The sequence below is a fragment of the Psittacula echo genome, assembly GCF_963264785.1.
Source record: "Psittacula echo genome assembly, chromosome: 2".
Classification (NCBI taxonomy): Eukaryota; Metazoa; Chordata; class Aves; order Psittaciformes; family Psittacidae; genus Psittacula; species Psittacula echo.
The window spans coordinates 73,482,885-73,502,165 of record NC_137737.1 but is presented as its reverse complement, the minus strand read 5'-3'; the positions used below and the strand labels follow the sequence as shown (position 1 = coordinate 73,502,165).

The 19,281-nt window shown below is 40.7% G+C and overlaps 1 protein-coding gene across 1 annotated transcript; it reads left to right on the top strand.

Moving 5' to 3' along the window:
* Positions 1-1,377: 1,377 nt before the first annotated feature.
* Positions 1,378-18,702, top strand: LOC308216974 (uncharacterized protein; the record flags this gene model as incomplete). Its single annotated transcript, XM_080609675.1, has 16 exons — positions 1,378-1,951; positions 2,395-2,572; positions 3,543-3,680; positions 4,771-4,888; positions 5,108-5,250; positions 7,729-7,896; positions 8,725-9,118; positions 9,207-9,250; positions 10,065-10,111; positions 11,280-11,353; positions 12,533-12,708; positions 14,656-14,793; positions 15,639-15,756; positions 16,386-16,528; positions 17,391-17,558; positions 18,301-18,702. Exons 2-16 carry the CDS (start codon positions 2,405-2,407, stop codon positions 18,700-18,702), a joined length of 2,439 nt encoding a protein of 812 aa, XP_080465801.1. The 5' UTR covers positions 1,378-1,951; positions 2,395-2,404.
* Positions 18,703-19,281: the final 579 nt, after the last annotated feature.

Sequence of the window (19,281 nt, the reverse complement as noted above, 5' to 3'; positions counted from 1 at the left end):
CGGAGCTGAGGGCCGGTGGTGTTGAGTGCTCATGCAGCTGTGCCATTCCCAGTATCATGCTGCTTGCCCCAGAGAGGTGTGATATGAAGAGCAGCTATCTGGAGCTGTTAACAGTCTTGCCTTTCAGATGTCTGAACATCTGTCCTGACTCTCCTAAACCTAAGTGAAGCCTTTTTCTCCTCTAGAAGGGTTTCTTTGGTTCATAGGGTAGAAAAAGAGATGTCTGTGCCACATATGCTACTTCCTCTGTGGAGATGGACACCATCTGATGCTCCTCACTCTGAGTTCCCCCTCTGACTGTGTTTAAAACAGTTGTTTTGTGATTCCTCTGAGGCAGCTGATGTTGGATAGGGAGGCATCTGCATATAGTGGGCACTAATCTGTGTAGTACTCTTAGTGGCATATGTCTCGGGTCACAGGCTGGAGTTCCCTGTACCCTGCTCTGGCCAGGTTCCCCCATAGCAAAAGCAGTAGCTGGGAGAGACACTGTAGTGTATATCTGCTGTTGAAGGTAGATACAGCCTGTCCCTAAAGACTTTCCTAAAGCATAGGTCTACTGCTGAGAAGATATGCTTCAAATTCATACTGGTAGGAAAGCACAGGGTCAGGGCACCCAGGAACTTCCTCAGGGAGACCAGAGTGAGGAATGAGTTGCTGTCAGCAACCCCTGTGATCACTGAGGGTTTTGCAGCATACAGTTTACAACTGAGTGACAAATATATGCTTGTGTCATACATTTTTGTTCCTTAAAGTGCAGCCATTGTGTATGTCCTGGGTTCAGCTGTAGCAGCCATTTTTCTCCTTAGTAGCTGGCACAGTGCTGTGGTTTTGGCTTTAAGCCTGGGAACAATAGCTGATAACAGCTGTTGAAATGTTACTTATAATTTGATTAAATGCACTGATTTTCAGATAGGCAAATAGCATGAGTTACATCCCTTTGTCTATTAGATCTTGCTTGGTGTGGCAGCCCTACAAAAACTTTCTAGATAATAACTGCTTGTAGGTGTCACTATTCCTGTGCAGTTTTGCCTACAGGTCAAAAAAATCTTTTTGCTAGTAATCTGCAGGTATTAGGACAGTAGGAAAATTTGGGGGGTTGCTGTAACCACCACAAACTGAAAATGCAAAGTGCCTCTTAGTTATGCTTTAAAGTACATGTAGTTAAATTGCTCATTTCACACAGAACTGGAGAATTATTTCCACCCAGTCTTGCACCCCACCTCCACCCTCCTTTTCAGTTATGGGAGAAGAGAAACAGGAGAAAAGTTACTACTGTTTATAGTGGAGCTACTAGCAGAAAATTTTCTTATTTGGAAAATCATACGTGTAGAAACTTGACTTTTCCACCTAATGTTTTAAGATAATGAGTCAGTGATATGAATTAAGTGTTGGCTTTTTATTTTGTAGCAACGTATCAACAGTAGGCTCTGCCTTAACGGAAGGAAAAAAATGCAGATTACTACCAACTGATAGTTTACAATGTCTGGTGATGCTACAGTTCAGTCAGAATTCTAGTATTTATTGCTCAGTTTGTAGGTGTGTGGTTTAGTCTCAGGTTAGCTGCCTGCACATCTGCTGTATGTAATGTATATCGGGCATACACATGCCTGATATACACTATGTATATACAAGTTACATATGTTGCACTGTGTGTGTCCCATAAAGTTATCTATAAGCAGGGTTGGGGTTTTTGTGTGTGTGTGTGTATGTGTGTTTTTGTGTTGCAGGCAATAAAATGAACTGAAATGGACTTTGATTTTTCTTTGTACTACAGGAGGAAATTACAGTAACCGTCATGCTGACCAAGTAACTTTTTTTTTTTTTTCTTTTTAATCTTGTAGGTCAAGTAATTCTGCAGACATCTGCCAGAGTGGCTGTTAGGTATGAAACACAGCATGCACATGTATCAGTAAGCTGAAGGTAATACTGAAGATACATAGACTTAGACAAGGTAAGAGTTTATAATTCTGCTGTTGTGATACCTAGTCTTTTGCTCTGGTTTTCTTGTAAAGGCAGATAACTGTCTTTGTGTGAGGTCAAAAGAGACTTGTTTCGATAAATCCTAAACAAAATACTGTTGTATCTGATTGTCTCAAAAGATGTAGTATTATTTACATAGTGAAGAGTCTAATGACACAGGTGGGAATTGCTATCTCTCTTATAGGTATAGGATTTAAATACAAAAGCAAACAATAAATCACCAAAATAACTTAAGTGCCTACTATAGCATTTAAGGTGCTTGTTCCACCAAATCAGTTTTTCAGTGAGTTGATAATTTTCCAATCTAATTGTGACATTTTCTGCGTAGTTTATTCTGGGAAATGTAAAAGACTAAATTGTCAGTTTATATTAGAATAAATTTGAGCCATTCTTGTTTTATATTTTATCTCCCAGGCTCTGAACCATGGATAGCCTCTGTGCAGCAAATACCGCTTTTGCGCTCGACCTCTTAAGAAAGCTGTGTGAGAACAGAAGTGGGCAGAATCTGTTCTTTTCTCCTTTTAGTATTTCTTCTGCATTGTCTATGGTTTTGCTGGGTTCAAAAGGTAACACTGGAGCCCAAATAGTAAAGGTATGTCTCAATAAACCTAGTGTATTGAATTTGATGGGACTATATGAGCAGCAGATCAGTATTACAGACTGTGACATGAACTTCTGCTAAACTATTATTGTCATTCTGGTCTCAGAGCGCAGAGGTCTTTATTTGGTATGTATGTAAACAGTACCTGGTTTTATTGGTTTTATAGGAGGGCCTTTCTTTGGTATGAAATTCAGAGGTTCCTGTTTAGTTTTGTGTGTGGTTTTTTTATGTTTGGTCTTCTGAGACAGATCTTCCTTCAGTCTGTCATTAAGAGTTACCTGGGATTTTTTGTATAGGTTTGATGAATCTAGCTACATGAAATACTTTCTTCCAGGATGTTCTTTTTGCTTAATATCACACTGTACATGTTTTGAAAATGTAGCCAGGCTTAACATTTTTTTAAATTTGCTCAGGTGGCAAATACCACTTGGTGTATTTTTTACATATGCAACTGACTATTGGAAGTATAATCAGTCATTTTTGTTCCTATGTATGCCTATTTTGGGAAGTGGAAAAGGAGTATAAACACATAGGGTTTGGGGTTTTTTTTAAATGTGTGGAAATTCCTTTCAAATAGTATTGTTGCCATTCTTGGAGCCATCTGGATGTGGTCCTGGGCTACTGGCTGTAGGTGGCCCTGCTTAAGCAGGGGGGTTGTATTAGGTGATCTTCAGAAGTCCCTTCCAACCTTGATGATTTTGCAACCCTGTAGTGCTTGGCTTGAGTGAAGGAAACTAAATAGTACTGACTCTTCTGCTCCTTAATTCAATACTTGTACAACACTTGTCTGGGTGCATCATGTGTGACTTGCATGATAAGCTCCAGATGGGAGGCTTGATGAAAAATCTTTTGTCTCCAAGTCAGTTTTTAACCCCAAAAGTCATTAAGAAAAAAATCGTGTTGAAGCAAGCGTGTTTAGGGAGGGCATGGACTCTTGCTGAGGATGTTTGTCTTTCTACAGGTGCTTTCTCTGAAAAAAGCTGAGGATGCTCACAATGGGTATCAGTCACTTCTCTCTGAAATTAATGATCCAAACACCAAATATATACTGAGAACTGCTAACCGACTTTATGGAGAAAAGACATTTGAGTTTCTCTCAGTAAGTAACCATTAAATTTGTGTAATTTTTTAGTATAATGTATTGGCTTCCTATTTCCTTCAGAGGTCTAAGGCAGGCTTTGGATTTTACTTTCCAGTTTTTCTGGGCTGACACATACTAATGCAGTAGGTTATGCCAGAGCCTGGTGTCTGAACTTGGTGGAGAAGCTCCTTTTGCGTAACCTGTGACCCAAGTGCACAACTTGTGCAAAGCACTATGAAATCCTTCAGACTCCTAATTCTTCATGATTCCATGATCTTCATATTTTTGGCTGTGGGACAAATAGTTGACATACCTCTTTTCCCTTGATAGTGTGTAAATATACAAAAGAATTGTCATTCCTATTCAGCATGGGCAGTATTTTGTAGTTCCTCTGTTACATAAGCCATCCAAAGATCTTACTGAGAGGAATAAATGACCAAAAAGATTTTCCTTATCAGAAGATCTAACTAAGGATAGTAGGTACTGTGTTACATGAGTTCCTTTAGATGATTCCCTAAGAGCAAGAAGATAAAAGGCTCTACTTTCCTTCTCTCTTTCCCTTTCCCTCCCTAGCCTCCCCGCTGGGGAATAATTTATGATGATTATGAAGAATAAAGAACGGTAGTGTTTCATCTGTCTAATAGATAAAACTTACATGGGTTGTAGTTTAAAACTTTGCATCTGTGTAATAAAGATCTCGGTATATTAAATCAGACAGAAGGTATGGGTTTTTTCCTAAGAAAAATCAGTTTACCTTCTGAAGAGTTTTCTATTAGCTTGGGAGGTTTAACAATGAAATTTATGTCGAGAGCAGCTTACGAAATTATATGCTCTCTCACTGAAATAAAAAACAAACACCAGCCAACCAAAAATCCTAGCTACATCAGTTTTCAGTTAAGTTACGTAGAACTTTAGCATGTGACTTAACATACAGTGGAGTTCAAATAGGTGGTATAAAACCTAATAGGAATGTGAAAGCAAAACTTCAATGGCTCAATATGAAGCTGGGGGAGAAGAGTGGGCAGATTTTCTTGGTGTGTTTAGGAATCATCTGCAGCTGAATGAGAGTAAAATGTTGTTGAAAAGCTATTCTGAATGTCCATGTTAGTCATTTGTAGAGTTGAGTCAGAAATCCTACCATGCTGGACTAGAAAAGACTGACTTCATGCGTGCTTGGGAGGATTCCAGAAAACAAATAAATGGCTGGGTAGAGGAAAGGACTGAAGGTGAGTGTTTTGCAAGATGCTGTGTTTTATTTAATGTCAGCCCTGGCTTGAGTAAAGAGCTGTTTCAAGATACAGTAACATTGAGCTCATGCTCTGTTTGGTACATAATTCTCTCATCTATATTAATTACAGACTAGGTACTATATTAGATAATTAGATACATGTCAAACTGTTAAAAAAATTCCTTTTTTTTTTTTTTTCCCCCTATGTATCGTAAAGGTAAAATTCAGAACCTGTTGGCAGAGGGTATTCTCGATTCACTGACCAGACTTGTGTTGGTGAATGCCATCTATTTCAAAGGCAACTGGGCAAAGCAGTTTGACAAAGAGAGGACAGCAGAAGTGCCATTTCAGATAAACAAGGTATGATGTGCTAAAATGCACTGTTACTCTGAAGCACTCCGAAATGAATACATTTAAATTTGAAGACAGGAAAAAAAATTCATGCAAGCAGGGTTACTTTGTGTAGGCTGTATGAAATGCCTTATATCCTCTCACTTGAATATGAGCACTCTTTGTTTAGTTTCTGTTGTTTCACATAATTACTAGAAACTTTAATATAACAATGAAGTATTTCTTTCATTCTGTCTCTTCTTTTGCCCTTGTTTGTTTGAGAGAAATAGCTCTCTACGTAGTTACAGAACTCAGAACTGAAGAGAACAGTTGGGTAAAGCTGCCATGCTATTTGCGGGTTGTGAACAGTTTCACGGAAGTTTGTGAACTTCATTATTTCATGATAAAACTGGTGAGGATAAGAAAAGAAATTTTCCTTTAGGTTGTAGGTAGAAAGCTGCAGTTACGTGTGTGCAAAACTTGTAAGTCTTCAGTCACTGCTTGCTTTCCCTCCCTTCCCTTCCGCCCTGCATTTCTACCACTGAACTGATCCAGAACAAATGTAAACTTAAAAATAAGTCTTCTTTGAAGATCTCTATGCTATACTTGCTTTTAGAAGTATATCAGTGCTATTGAAGAAGCCTTGGCTGCTATCATTAGCAGGCCATGACTGCCCCTCAGGGTCACCTCAAACTCTGGGTCTGCCTCCAGATGTCACTAGCAAGAACTGGTAACATGACTTCCTTAACTGCCCTGCTTAAAATAAACACTATTCAAAAGTAAAGCCCTGCTGCCTGACTTCAAACCATCCCTTCCCCAGTGATGAAACATACTAGCTTGAACTGCTAATACCACTTCTCAATTAGGGAATGTTGCTGCTCGCCTCATACTCCCTACTGCAGCATTTCAGAAACCACTGGACTGGCCTGGTTCCTGCTGCCTTGCTCTCTCACTGTTGAAGCATGTGGAAAAAGCTAGCATGGTATCCAGGCATACTATTCAATTTTCTTTTCCTTGGACTAGTACAGACTTAGGATGTCCTGAAACTAGGAAAGGGATCCAGAGAACTATTGGAGAAAGTTAAGATGTAGGATTTGGGAATGCTGCCTTGGCTTACCCAAGGTACTTGCTTTTAGACACATAGAGAACTGCAAGTCTCTTTCATCGTAAAACTTAATGGATAAAGTTTGTATTTTCATCCTGCTAATGACTAGCCACTGATGACCTGCAGAACTGTGTTGAGTAGACTCAAATGAGCAATTGGCAGTCTGAGGTGTAACCAGAAGTTTTAAGATAGCTGTCTTACAATGTGCCCAGTGGGAAGGAGTTACATTAACATCCAGCATCCTGTGACATTACTTCTCTGATGTTTGCACCTCTTGCAACAAAATGATTTTCATGTGCTGTGTGGCCTTTTCTTTGCTTATTCATAGAATCATTGAATCATAGTATAGTTAGGATTGGAAAGGATCATGTAGTTCCAACCCCCCTGCCATGGGCAGGGACACCTCGCACTAAACCATGTCACCCAAGGCTCTGTCCAGCCTGGCCTTGAGCATTGCCAGGGATGGAGCATTCACAACTTCCTTGAGCAGTCTGTGCCAGTGCCTCACCACCCTCACAGTAAAGAACTTCTTCTTTATATCTAATCTAAACTTCCCCTGTTTAAGTTTTAACCCGTTACCCCTTGTCCTGTCAGTACAGTCCCTAATGAAGAGTCCCTCTCCAGCGTCCTTATAGGCCCCCTTCAGATACTAAAAGGTTGCTATCTTTTTCATGTGTTGCTGCTGCAAGATAATTTCTGCCATATTCTGTGTGAGCATTGTTTCAATGGCCTTTACTTAAAAAAAAAAAAACAAACAAACAACAAAAAACCCCAACTACTTACATGGTTATTTCTTGAAAGTAAAGGAGAAAGTAATGAAGCTCTGAATGGAAAAGATATTAAATAATTAATTGAATTATAGTAGCTGATGTACCATGTGAAAATGGAAGGAGATACTGGAGAATGAAATTTAGGAGAAAAATCTTACCCCTTCTTACTATCCATGTGACTTAAGAATTCAAAATAATGTTCTCCATTTCCCAGTATTTTTAATGTAATTTTAAAATATTTTAATTTCTCTTTGTTACAGCACTGGGAGCCACATAGACTAAAAATGAAAATACCTACATTGAAACAGCTCTGCATTCATTTAAAGCAAGGAACATGGGTTCTGTTTCTTACCAGCTCTGTTTAGTGCTTGTCACTAGTTGTTAAGAGAACAAACATGTCTTTGCCTTTTTGCCTTAAAGGAAACTTGACAGAAATTTCCACATTGGTAACTAAAAATTAAGTCTTGGGGATCCTTACTTCTTCACAAAAGGCAGTGCTGAGGCTGAGCTCTGTGGTGTGTTTGGTTCTCTTTAGTCAAATTATTAAAAGCCCTGAGTAACTGGATGCCTGCTTTGTATTTTGAGACCAGTATACTCACTCAGTACTACTTGTTGACATCTCTTTACTTTTAGGAAGAGACCAGACCCGTGCAGATGATGTGCAGGAAGGATAAGTTTAACATGGCCTATATTTGGGACTTGCAGACCAAAATCCTTGAGCTCCCTTATGTCGGTAATGAGCTCAGCATGATTATCCTGCTCCCTGATGCAATTCAGGATGGATCCACTGGCTTGGAAAGTGTAAGTTGTTGAGATAAATGCAAGTCTGTGTCCTTCTGGGGAAGAAAGTTTGATATTGCATATAGAACTGCAGTTCAGTTCCAGAGCTGTTATGTCACTGGTGCTCAGCACCAGCTGAAGACCTGACCCTCCTCAGCAACAGATGTTAGCTGTGGTTATGGTGAGGGCATGGTGGGCTGAGGAGCATATGTGGTGAGAGGGGTGTTGGGGAAGCTCTTAGGAAGTCCTATAGCTTGTCCCATAGATCTTCTTTTCTGAACAGCTGGCAGGTTGTCCCTGCCTACTTCCGGAGATACAAGCTCACAGGAAAATGTAGGATCTCTTCTGTTGTGGAGATACGACTCTTTTTTTTTTTTTTTTTTTTGGCTATTTCATGCCCTCGACAAGAATTTATTAATAAGGTTTTCTAACACTGACTGCAAGGGGCATTGTGAGCAGACTTTTTCATCAGCCTGTCAACCCAAAGGAGGATCTTCTGGTTAAGAAATAGAGGAACTGGGTTTGGTTTCTTTGGGAACTTGTCATTAGTTCTTCTCTGCCTTTGCTTTCCCATATGCAAAATGTACAAAGTGCCCAATCTAACATTTTATAAAAGTAAGCTTTACATGGAAGGGACTGATCCTTATTGTATCTACCAAAAAGCATGTGGGATTGATCTTCGCTCAAGCTGTAGTTCTCTAATGAGAAGTAGAACTTGTATTTCTAGCTTGAGATGCTCTAAACCCTGGAAAAAAGATGCATGTTATGCACTGTATAAACAAACACAGTAATTACTACATATGGCTGAGTAAAACTGTCTAATTATGTAAATATCTGGGTTTTCTTTAGCTGGAAAGAGAACTCACGTATGAGAAGGTGATAGATTGGCTCAATCCACAAGCGATGGAATGCACAGAGGTGAAGGTGTCTTTACCCAGATTTAAACTGGAAGAAAATTATGATCTGAAACCCCTCCTGAGCAGCATGGGAATGCCTGATGCGTTTGACTTAGGGAAGGCAGACTTCTCAGGGATTTCAGCTGGCAATGAGCTGGTGCTTTCAGAAGTGGTTCACAAGTCCTTTGTGGAAGTCAATGAAGAAGGCACTGAAGCAGCAGCTGCTACAGCAGGAGTGATGATTATGCGCTGCGCGATGATTGTTGAAGACTTCACTGCAGATCATCCCTTCCTTTTCTTCATCCGGCACAACAAAACTTCCACCATTTTGTTCTGTGGGAGATTTTGTTCTCCCTAGAAAGGAGATGTCTTGGCTGCCATTGCACAGTAACTTTCTTTGGAATAGGGCTACTGTTTTTGCGCTGTCTCTTTCAGCTCTGCCTGAGTCTAGTTCTGTGGTCTTCATCTCAGGCTTGATAGTATGAGAGAGCTACTTAGATACACGGAGCCAGTGCCATCTGAATCAACTCTTAGCCTGTGCACCTCAGTACAGAGATGCCTTAACTTCTTGCTGACACAAGAAACATCCCACTGGCTCAGCCAGTGCTTCCTCCCTCCTTGCAGTTCCCATTTCGGCTTTACTTTCTGTGGCCACCTGGTAGAGTTGGGCGGTGACTTCCCACTGGCAAAGAAGGTGTTAATTTGGTTCTGACAAGGCTGGAGCATGTCTTCAGCTCCCCTCCCTCTTTTTTCTCCCATCCTGTCTTATTTTTTATTTCTTTTCCTTCCAGACTCATCCACTTAATCTCTTGATACATTCCCTAGAGATGAAAGGAGCCTTTAGCAGCCTGTTCCAAGTGTTGCTAAGTAACCTAATGAAATAGGGTTTTTGGATAATAACTGGACAAGCACTTAGGCAAGAATGGGAATAAAAATATGGCTTTGTACCAGGTGTCCTTGTAGGGTAATCATGGAGTGAGAAGTGTTTTATCAGCACAGGACACCTGAGTTTATAACCTATCAGCTGTTCCTAGTGCTTTAAAGAATGTAATGAAAAAGCATATGGTCCCTATGCAATATTTAAATAACAAAGACTTTCTGCTGTTGTGATAGATCTTTCCTGTTCGTTATTTCGTAAACATTTTAATGCAACTGTATAATACCAAAGATACAGCTGAAATAGCTTTCCTAATATAGTTACTGTTTTGTTTTGCTGTTTCTGTTTCTAAAATAATAAAAGAAGTGCTGTGAGACTTTAACCGTAAATTATGCTTTTATTTCTTGAATCTGTAGTATGAAGAAACCCAGTTACCTCTTGATAGGGTACAACGAGCTTCTGGGTACTTGCTGGGTTTGACAATGAATTCCAAATGTTCTCCAAGTACTGCGGTCCGGCGGTGCTTATTTAGATTGCCATGGCATTTGGTGTTGGCATTGTGAAGATTTTTATAGTAGACAGCCTTTCCATCAAAGGCTGTTTCTGCGCAAGACTGCACTGTTACCTTTTTATGCACAACTCCAAGGCATTTGATTGTCATCCAAATGGTGCTAGATTGCACTGCTTATTTCAGTGCACTGTAACTGGGCTGTCTGGGGTGAGGGAAATGAAAGTGCTATGTGATTTGAGGGGTGGAATATGTCTGAACTTTAATACAGGGCTAGTGTTCTTCTCCCAAAGCCACAGTGGGGTGGGTTCCTGGTGGCCTGATGGAGAAAACAATCAGGTTAAGCCCAGGAGGCCCTTCCATGCTGTTATGTTCCTTGCATTAAAAATCTCTGACTGAGATGTTGAGCATCAGCAGGGCAGTGTGGAGGGAGGACACCTGGGTAAGGTGGTCTCTAGGCAAAGGGTATAACTGATTTGATTTGGAAACAGCAGCTAGTGGAACTAAAGTGTGGCATTAAGTAACGGCCCTGACTTACCCATTTCTAGTAACTACTGCACGTATGTGTCAGTGAGGACTGGTGCACAGAGCTTAGTGTGCGAGGCAATTTCTGATTAAGCAGTTTTGTACCAAGTAATATAAGGATTCACAACAGCCCTGCACTTCATTCACCAGAAAGCTTTATTACTGTTATTACCAGGCAACACTAGGACTCCCAGACACATACCCTGGGCGGGCTCTCGGCGCTTGTCCCATGAGGTAGAGCCCTCCGATCCTGCACTGACCGAGTGGGGAGAGTCGGGTTTCAACCAAGCTCCCTCCCTCCTGGGTGAGAACACCCAGCCCTGCTCCGGGGCCGCGCTCCCGCCCCTCGCGGCCTCTCTCCTGCCTTCGCCGCGCCCGGCGGGTCCCCACGCTTCCTTCCGCGCCGGCACGGGCAGGCAGATAGGCGAGTTGTCTTGGGCTGTGCTGGGGCTCTGCGGGGCGAGAGGGGGTCAGGGCAGGCTTCGCCTCAGCCCCCCCCTCCGGGTGTTTTGACGTGAATGGGGCGATAACGGGACGCCCCGTGTCTCCCTTCCGCGGCGGTGGGGTCTGCGCTGGGCGGTGTGCACTTCTCGGGCAGCCTCGGTCGGGGCGGGAGGGGGGCTGTAAATCGGATGGCTTCAGTGAAACCGGCCGCACGGTGCGGCGATGTCAGTAAGTGGAACTAAAAGTATATGTGCTTTTGGATTTGTGTTTGGATTTTTTTGTTTTGTATTGGGCTATTTATCATAAAGCTAGATAAAAGAACGTTGCAAAGATGCAGGGCATTTGTCCGTCTGGTGGTGCAAGCAGTGTTATTTTGCAGTTCCTGTAGAAAGACTGTGCAGACTCCTCCATGTAGTTGGACAGTATCAGTGACAATATCGTTGGGCAGCTGCCCTGGTTGCTGCGGCAGATGCAAAATGGAACTCCTTGAGGAAACAAGCTAGGAACCGCCAAATGCAAAAGTCCTGCTGCAAGCAAGCAGAGAGAAGCAGGAAGGTTTTCCAACCTCAAGCAGTGCTGCCGCTAGCCTGTGTGTAGGTTTTCGCTCCTGACCCAGCCCTCGTGCCTTCCATCCTGCTCCAAGGGCATCCTAGGGAGCATCTCACCAAAATTAATCCCTGATCTGGCTGGGCAGTGTGAGGCCTGAAGCTCTGTCAGTTCTGTGCTTCACTTCTGCCTTTGATAACCGGTATGTCACCTTCAGCTCACAACACCCCGGGGCTCTGCCTGTGCGTCAGGGGCTGCCCAGGCCTGCTGGGGCTCAGGTTTGTATCTGGCTGGCTGAGGCACGCAGGTAGTTCATTTGTTCGGGGCAGAGCAGGCTGGTGGAGATAGCAGCGCTTTACACTGCTAAAGGTAAGTGTGTGCCTAAGCCTTTGGCAGCATTGACACCTTTTTGTGGCATGAAGAGGGTCAGCTTGCTGAAAAGTGACCCTGAGCAGTTATTGTGAATGTCCGCTCTGCAGGATTTGAGTAGAAGAGTCGGGGGGAAACAGCATGAGTGAGCTCTCCGGGGTATGTGGAGTCTGTGAGGCTGAAGGAATTTCATTTGCAATCCTGCCAGCACACATACTTCCAGTTTCAATTTAGAAGGCAAGGAATCTTTTTAAATAATGTCTTTAAAGTTAGCATGATAGGGAAGGTTGGGATATATGATACATGTGGGAAAAAATAAATATATATATAATGCTTGTTTTTGAAGAAGATGCATTGACAGTGAAATTCTTGCTGTTTTTGTACCCAGCTGCAACCAGATTAATCCAGCCTTTACTCTGTGAGTCACACAAGGTTAGGTTTGGTTTTTGACAAATGTTTCCCAGTGTCCTCACCGATGTTTTTTGTTTTCAGCTGTAACCATGGAGACTCTGTGTAATGCCAACAGCAGATTTGCACTTGATCTACTCAGAAGGTTTAATGAGACCAACCCAACAGGCAACATTTTCTTCTCTCCCCTCAGCATCTCTGCTGCTCTGGCCATGGTCCTTTTAGGGTCCAAAGGTAATACAGAGGCACAGGTGCTGAAGGTTAGTAAGAAATAAATATTCCCTTTGGCTTTATATTTTATTTCCATTAAAGATTGTTGTGGTTTAGCAGAAAGAAGATGAAAGGTTTGTGGTGTTTTTACATGCTCAGGACAAGGTTTCTGTCATGCTCACTGAGTATTCCTTGGGCTCTTTTCTGCAGTTGCCTTCTTCCTGCCCTGCTCCAGAGCCTGCTTTCCGTGTTTTCTATGACCCTTGTTTCTCATTTAATTTCACTTATTAATTCTTGAAGTAGGAAACTAATTTCACTAATTAATCAGTCTCCATTTAAATTGATTGGAGTTTCCAGCAGCTTAGTTTTCATGAGGCATTTTGACACAGAACTCCTGCTTTGTAGTACAAGGTCACCAACAGTATGCTTATTGCTAATAGTACCAATGTGTATTTTGTAAGAAGCACAATAGTAATACATAGTTTTATATGTAAAGTGTTACAAGTATGATGATACACTGTGATGCTAGTAGTATCTCAGTAAACAGTTAAGCACTCCAGTATCTTGGGTTAGCTGAGCCCTCATGCTTATTCTCACCACAGCCTTAGGTTAGGTAGTATAGTTTAAAAAATATGATTACAAATTGCAAAAATGGTGTACATAGGAGTGCACCAGCTTCCCATGGGCCCTCCTGCATGGAAGCGACTTAGTCACTGTTATTTTCCCTCCTGATTAGGCTAATGCCTGCTAGCACAAAGAAGGGCGTATGAGGCTTCTCATTGCAGTCACCGTCATGTGTTTGCCTATGAACAATTTCACCTTTGTATTCTGGACTTGAGGAGGACCTGTTTAGTACTGTTGAGTTGATGCCTACTGAATAAGACAATAAAAGTCTCACTACTTGTACAAACAGACTTTGAACATATATTTCATGTAATCAAACTGACAGCCCCACCTACGATAAACTTACTGACAGCAGAAGTCATGCAAAAGGAACTTGAGGGAAAAATATATTTCAACATAGTTACCTTTAGTAATGCATGTTCCTGTACCATAAAGCATTGCTTATGAGAACATAGCTAATTAAGGAGGTAGCGATTGGTAACTGTCAAGGGCCATTCTCAAGCATATACGAATTTGTTTCCATGATCATAATCCTATTGTGACCCCACGATGTTTTTGCTTAGTTATTCATTTGTACAACACAGCTTGCATAAGGGTGGACAGCAAGGCCTGAGTGAAAACCCAGTGAGATAAAAGAAGGGTTTTCCTTTGAGTCCGATGGCTGTATCACAGCAATTGTCCCTACTGAGGAATAGGTGGTGTAAGTTTGAATGTGAACATCCCTGCTTTGGGGTAGCCTTCCCTGTCAGTGAGGTCTTGCAGCTACTGCTGTCATATCTGTGAGCCCTGGCCAGCCAGCTTGCCTGTGGGAAAGGAGGTATTGGTGAAAAGAAACTGCAGTAATGAATTTGATTTTTAAGATGATACAGTTTCATAGATTTATATCAGTTATATTTTCATAAAACCATGAAAGATAATTGTTCTAAGTTTTCTTGAGACGTCACCTGTGCTGTTTTTGACTGTATGTTCTGTAAAGCAAAACCTCAGGTTCTGTTGGGCCAAAGGGGGAAGCAAGAAAACCAAAGTGCCTCTATTGGCATCATCTCTCTTCAATACCACACTTGAGAATGTCATTGTGCCCCATGGTCCATGGAGGGGAGGCATGCAGGTATTACATGGATGGGACTGGGGGTTACGATCAACAGCTTCAGCTGTCACTGTCTGTAAACCAGGAGCCTAATACAAGTGGCTGATGAGTGAGTAGCACCAAGAAACTGTTTCATTAATTTTTTTCAAGGTTTACAGAAGTCGCTAAGCAGCTTTCAGCCTTTTGCCTTTCTTCAATCTACCTGTCTTCTGGATCAAATATAAATATACTGTATTGTTCTTTTAAGACAGTATTAGCAGCAGCTAGTTCACTTATTTTATTTCAGACACTTTATTTTGACAAAGTTGAAGATATTCACTCAAGATTTCAGACTCTGACTATGGATATAAACAGAAGCAATGCTCCCTATCTCCTACGGCTTGCCAGTCGGCTTTTTGGAGAGAAGTCCTACACCTTTTTGCCGGTATGTTGGTGCAGATCATGGTGGCATGGTGGAAGCTGGTGGGAAAATGCAGCTATTTGAGTGTTTATGCAGTACAAATATTTCTAGGTATATTTCTAAATGTTGCTGGGCAGTTGACAAGTGTGTTACATACATGCATATGCATTTCCATGTCTGTAGGCATCTGTGCATCTCACCTAAAGGATGTTACATAGCAAACCCTTTTTATTGCTTGTTTGGTTCAGCTGCTCTTGGGCTCAAGAGAAATACCACTTGTCTAGGTTCTTAGTTTACAGTAACTATCACAACATCCTACTCTTGCAACCAGCTTTTTAGAATGCAACAAGCTCTTGGGTCTGTTGCAATCAACTTTTTTGGATGCAACCAGCCCTGTCTCTGTTGCAATCAGTTTTTTAGGATTTTCATTGGTCTAGTATAACATTACTTAAATGTTTTTAAAACACTGCATTTATCAGGGAGGGGATGCCCAAGATGCCTCTTCACCAGTGAATTATACCTTTGTCTGAACCTAGGTTGCTATTTTTATCCCTCTTTAGCTCTTTCAGAATGCTTTGTTTTATCATAGCTGTGCTTGAGCCTGTTTCAGGAGAATGACAGGTAAATGTTGCAACACCTGCAGTAAGCACCCCATCAGCTGTATATGATATGTGGCAAATGTACTATGAGGCTTACTCGGAGAGGGGAATAAAACCAACCAAACCTCAGACCCACCCCAGGCAGTATACTATTAGAGCCCCACCTCAGAGCAGGTGATAAGCTGTTTGAGATGCACCTTATCTACAGCATAAAGAGATGTTTTCTTATCTGCATGCAGTGAAAGCTATTCTTATCGTTCCAAAATCTAGGATTTCCTGACTAATACTCAGAACTTCTATGGAGCTGATTTGGCTACAGTTGATTTTCTTCAGGCTAATGATGAAGCCAGGAAAGAAATTAACCAGTGGGTAGAAGAGAAAACTGAAGGTAAATGACTTTGGTTAATAAAGTAACCAGCAGTGTTTCATACATTGGGAGCAGGAGTAGGCTTTATTCTCTGCAACCTTGAGAACAGTTTAATTTTGCCCTGGGATATTCACTTGATGTATTAACAGAACCCAGTTATATCTAAATGAGACTTTTAAACAGTTCCATAAGTCCTGATACTTTTTCATTGTTTATGTTGAGGCCAGTGAGTGCAGGAGAGATGCCTAAACATGGATTTATACCATTGAATTGGAGACTCTTTTTTAGACAGTCCTGGTGCATACTGTATATATTGTATATATATATTTCTAAATCCAGTAATCCTAACTGTGGGTGTTATCTAGTTTTTGTATGATGAGTCATATGTGGCAGTTCAAGCTAAAAATATTACATATTCATCTAATTCTAACAAAAGTGACAGTGTTTACTATTAAAAAGTATTGTGAAAAGGTAAAGAGACAGGTACTGAAACATACCTTATTACAGGAATGAACTAGAGTTTTATGTTTGTAGTATTTTCAAGGTATTAGTTTCTTCATGTATGTTTTACATGGCTTCATGTGTGTTTCATGTGCCATCACCTTGTCAAAAGATTTTGTTGTGACTCTTTTTTTCTGCCCCCTCTGAAGGTAAAATCCTTAATCTGCTGTCTGAAGGCTCTGTTGACAACATGACCAGGCTGGTACTGGTGAATGCTATTTATTTCAAAGGGAACTGGGCAGAGAAATTTAAAGAAGCTGACACCACTGACATGCCATTTCGGTTAAATAAGGTAATACAGATACGTCTTGGTAGTGTATATCTAACAAAAAGGTCAAATCATTCAGGTGCTAAAGTGAAGCTTTGCTTACAGGTAAAATAATTAAAAAATCACAGAATCATAGAATGGTTTGGATTGGAAGGGACCTTAAAGATCATCCAGTTCCAACCCCCTGCCATGGGCATGGACACCTTCCATCAGACCAGATTGCTCAAAGCCCCATCAAACCTGGCTTTGAACGTTGCCAGGGAATGTAAACAGAAAGTCTATAATGAATGTTTTCAGTTCACCCCAAGGAGTTTTTTATGGATTTTAGTATTTTTTTCTGTATTCAGGAAGCTATTTCTTACCTCACTTACCAGAATAGTATTTGAGACAATTGTCACATATAGATTAGGAGGACCCTGCCTGTGACTAACAGAGTTTCAGCTGCCGTGAAGTGTGCCTGTTTGTGATGTTAGGTAAACAGTATTAAAATGATAGCTCATTTTGGTTAAGCCCCATTTTCTTGTTCTGTATTCTGCTTATGTTAACAGCTTTACAAGATACTATATACAGTCATCTGCTTTATTCTGACCAAAGTTGATATGTATTGACTTTTAATGTCCTTTTTGAGGCCAGAGTAATATAAATATATGGCAACTCAAAGAAATAATTTCTTTGAGGACTATGCTAGAAAAGCCAAAGGAGAACCAAATTTAATAAAAGCTCATGTCTGGAGAAGAAATTGTTATTAAATGGGCAGTCAGGAGTCCGACAAAGACAGTTTTATAGTCAACTGATATAATGCAGGAAAAGTTTTGCAAGAATACAGTTTTTAACTTGCTTGTTTCCTATTCTTAACTGTTACTTTTGATAACTTTTGTCTATCCAGAATGAAAGAAAGACAGTGAAAATGATGTATCAGAAAAATAAATTTCATTTTGGGTACATCCCTGAAGAGAAGATCCGTGTTTTAGAGCTGCTTTATGATGGAGAAGAACTTAGTATGATCATCCTGTTACCTGATGACATTGAAGATAACTCCACTGGTCTGCAGAAAGTGAGCTATCTAAGCTAATATAGTTATTTAACATTAATTTCAGCCATTCAAAACTAAAGCCTTAATGAACCCATGTTCTCAGAGCCCCATATCTATGGAGCATGTCTTTAGACAATGCTCTGCTAGCACTGCAGTAAAGAATACGTGTATGTGCTGCATCAGGAATAGAAGTTGTGTTCTGGTTTCATAGCTTTTCTTTGTATCCTTTGGCTTGCTGAACTGAACCATGAGGAAGACTGCAAAACCAAAGTTAACTATGAGAATTAACTTGCCTTGCATATTTATTTTTAATGACAGAACTTTTCTTTCATTACCTTTGAAAGTCCTCATTTTCTTAGCCTTGATGTAATGAGACTGTTTTCCATTAAATGACCAGGAACTCATCAGCTGCTTTGAGCTCTCTGATGATTGGTTTAGTTACTTGTTGTTAATTGTGTAATTCCATTTAGTTAGATTAAACAGTAAGAATTACTGGGTTTAGTTGCTATCAGTGTATGTTTCTCCTTTCTGTACATTGCAGCAAGAAAATGTCTGCATTACTTTGTAAAGTAAAAACTGCACTCCTCTGTTTAATTTTAATAGCATTTGTAGGATCTATATGGAGCCATCAAAGATATGGGTATTGTCATTTTTGTATAGTTGCTTTATACTTATTTAGTGCTCTATAAAGCCTTGTAAATGTTACTGAAAATGAAACGTTTCTACACAGGTGATATGTAATGATCTCTATCTTTAATTGTAGCTGGAAAAGCAGCTTACCTTAGAGAAGCTTCAGGAATGGACATGTCCAGAGCATCTGTATTCCACTGATGTTCGTGTGCATTTGCCAAAGTTTAGGCTAGAAGAAAGCTATGACCTTAAATCAGCTTTAGCTGCTATGGGCTTGGTGGATGTATTTGACAGTGGTAAGGCTGACTTGTCGGGAATGTCAGGGGCACGTGACCTCTTTCTCTCTAAAATTGTCCACAAAGCTTTTGTGGAAGTGAATGAGGAAGGCACGGAAGCTGCAGCTGCTACTGCTGGCATTGCTGTGCTCTGCATGGCTATCGAAGAGGATTTTAATGCAGACCATCCTTTCCTTTTCTTTATTCGCCACAACCCCACACAAAGCATACTTTTCTTCGGCAGATACACTTCTCCATAAAAGAGAACTTGGCATTTACAGACTAGTTCCTGCTGTAGTCAGTGAAAGCTTAGCTCCTGAATGAGTTGGATTTTTGATGTAGAAAGTTAATGCTCTTGTCTTGAGTTCCTAGTAACTTTGACTGAGATTCTGCCTTTCCCATAAAAACAGTCCCAAAAGAACTGAGGAGTAGTCTATTTTTCTTAAAGACATCATCTTTAATAATGAGGAAAATCTTAACTGTAGGCAGAAGAAATCTTTTGAAGTTGGACTAGAAATACTCTTGGAAGAAACTTTTGCGTTTTAAAGCACAGAATTACCCTCTATGCATCCTTCCATGGGTTTATCTGTGTTGACAGCTCCCTGTTGTAATAACAATAGTTCAGTCATTCCTTAAGCACGTGTATTAAGATGTTTGTGCAAAGCTACTCCTTCCCTAAAGTCCTGCTTTTCAAAAGCACTTTAATAAAATATTTCTAGGCACCAAAAGGCATGTTCCTGAGTGGCTGAGTTTACCCAGTTCTGTCGTGAAATAGAAGGTCAGATAACATTTGTTTAGAGACATCTATTAATAGAGAAAGGATTAAGCTATCTAAACAA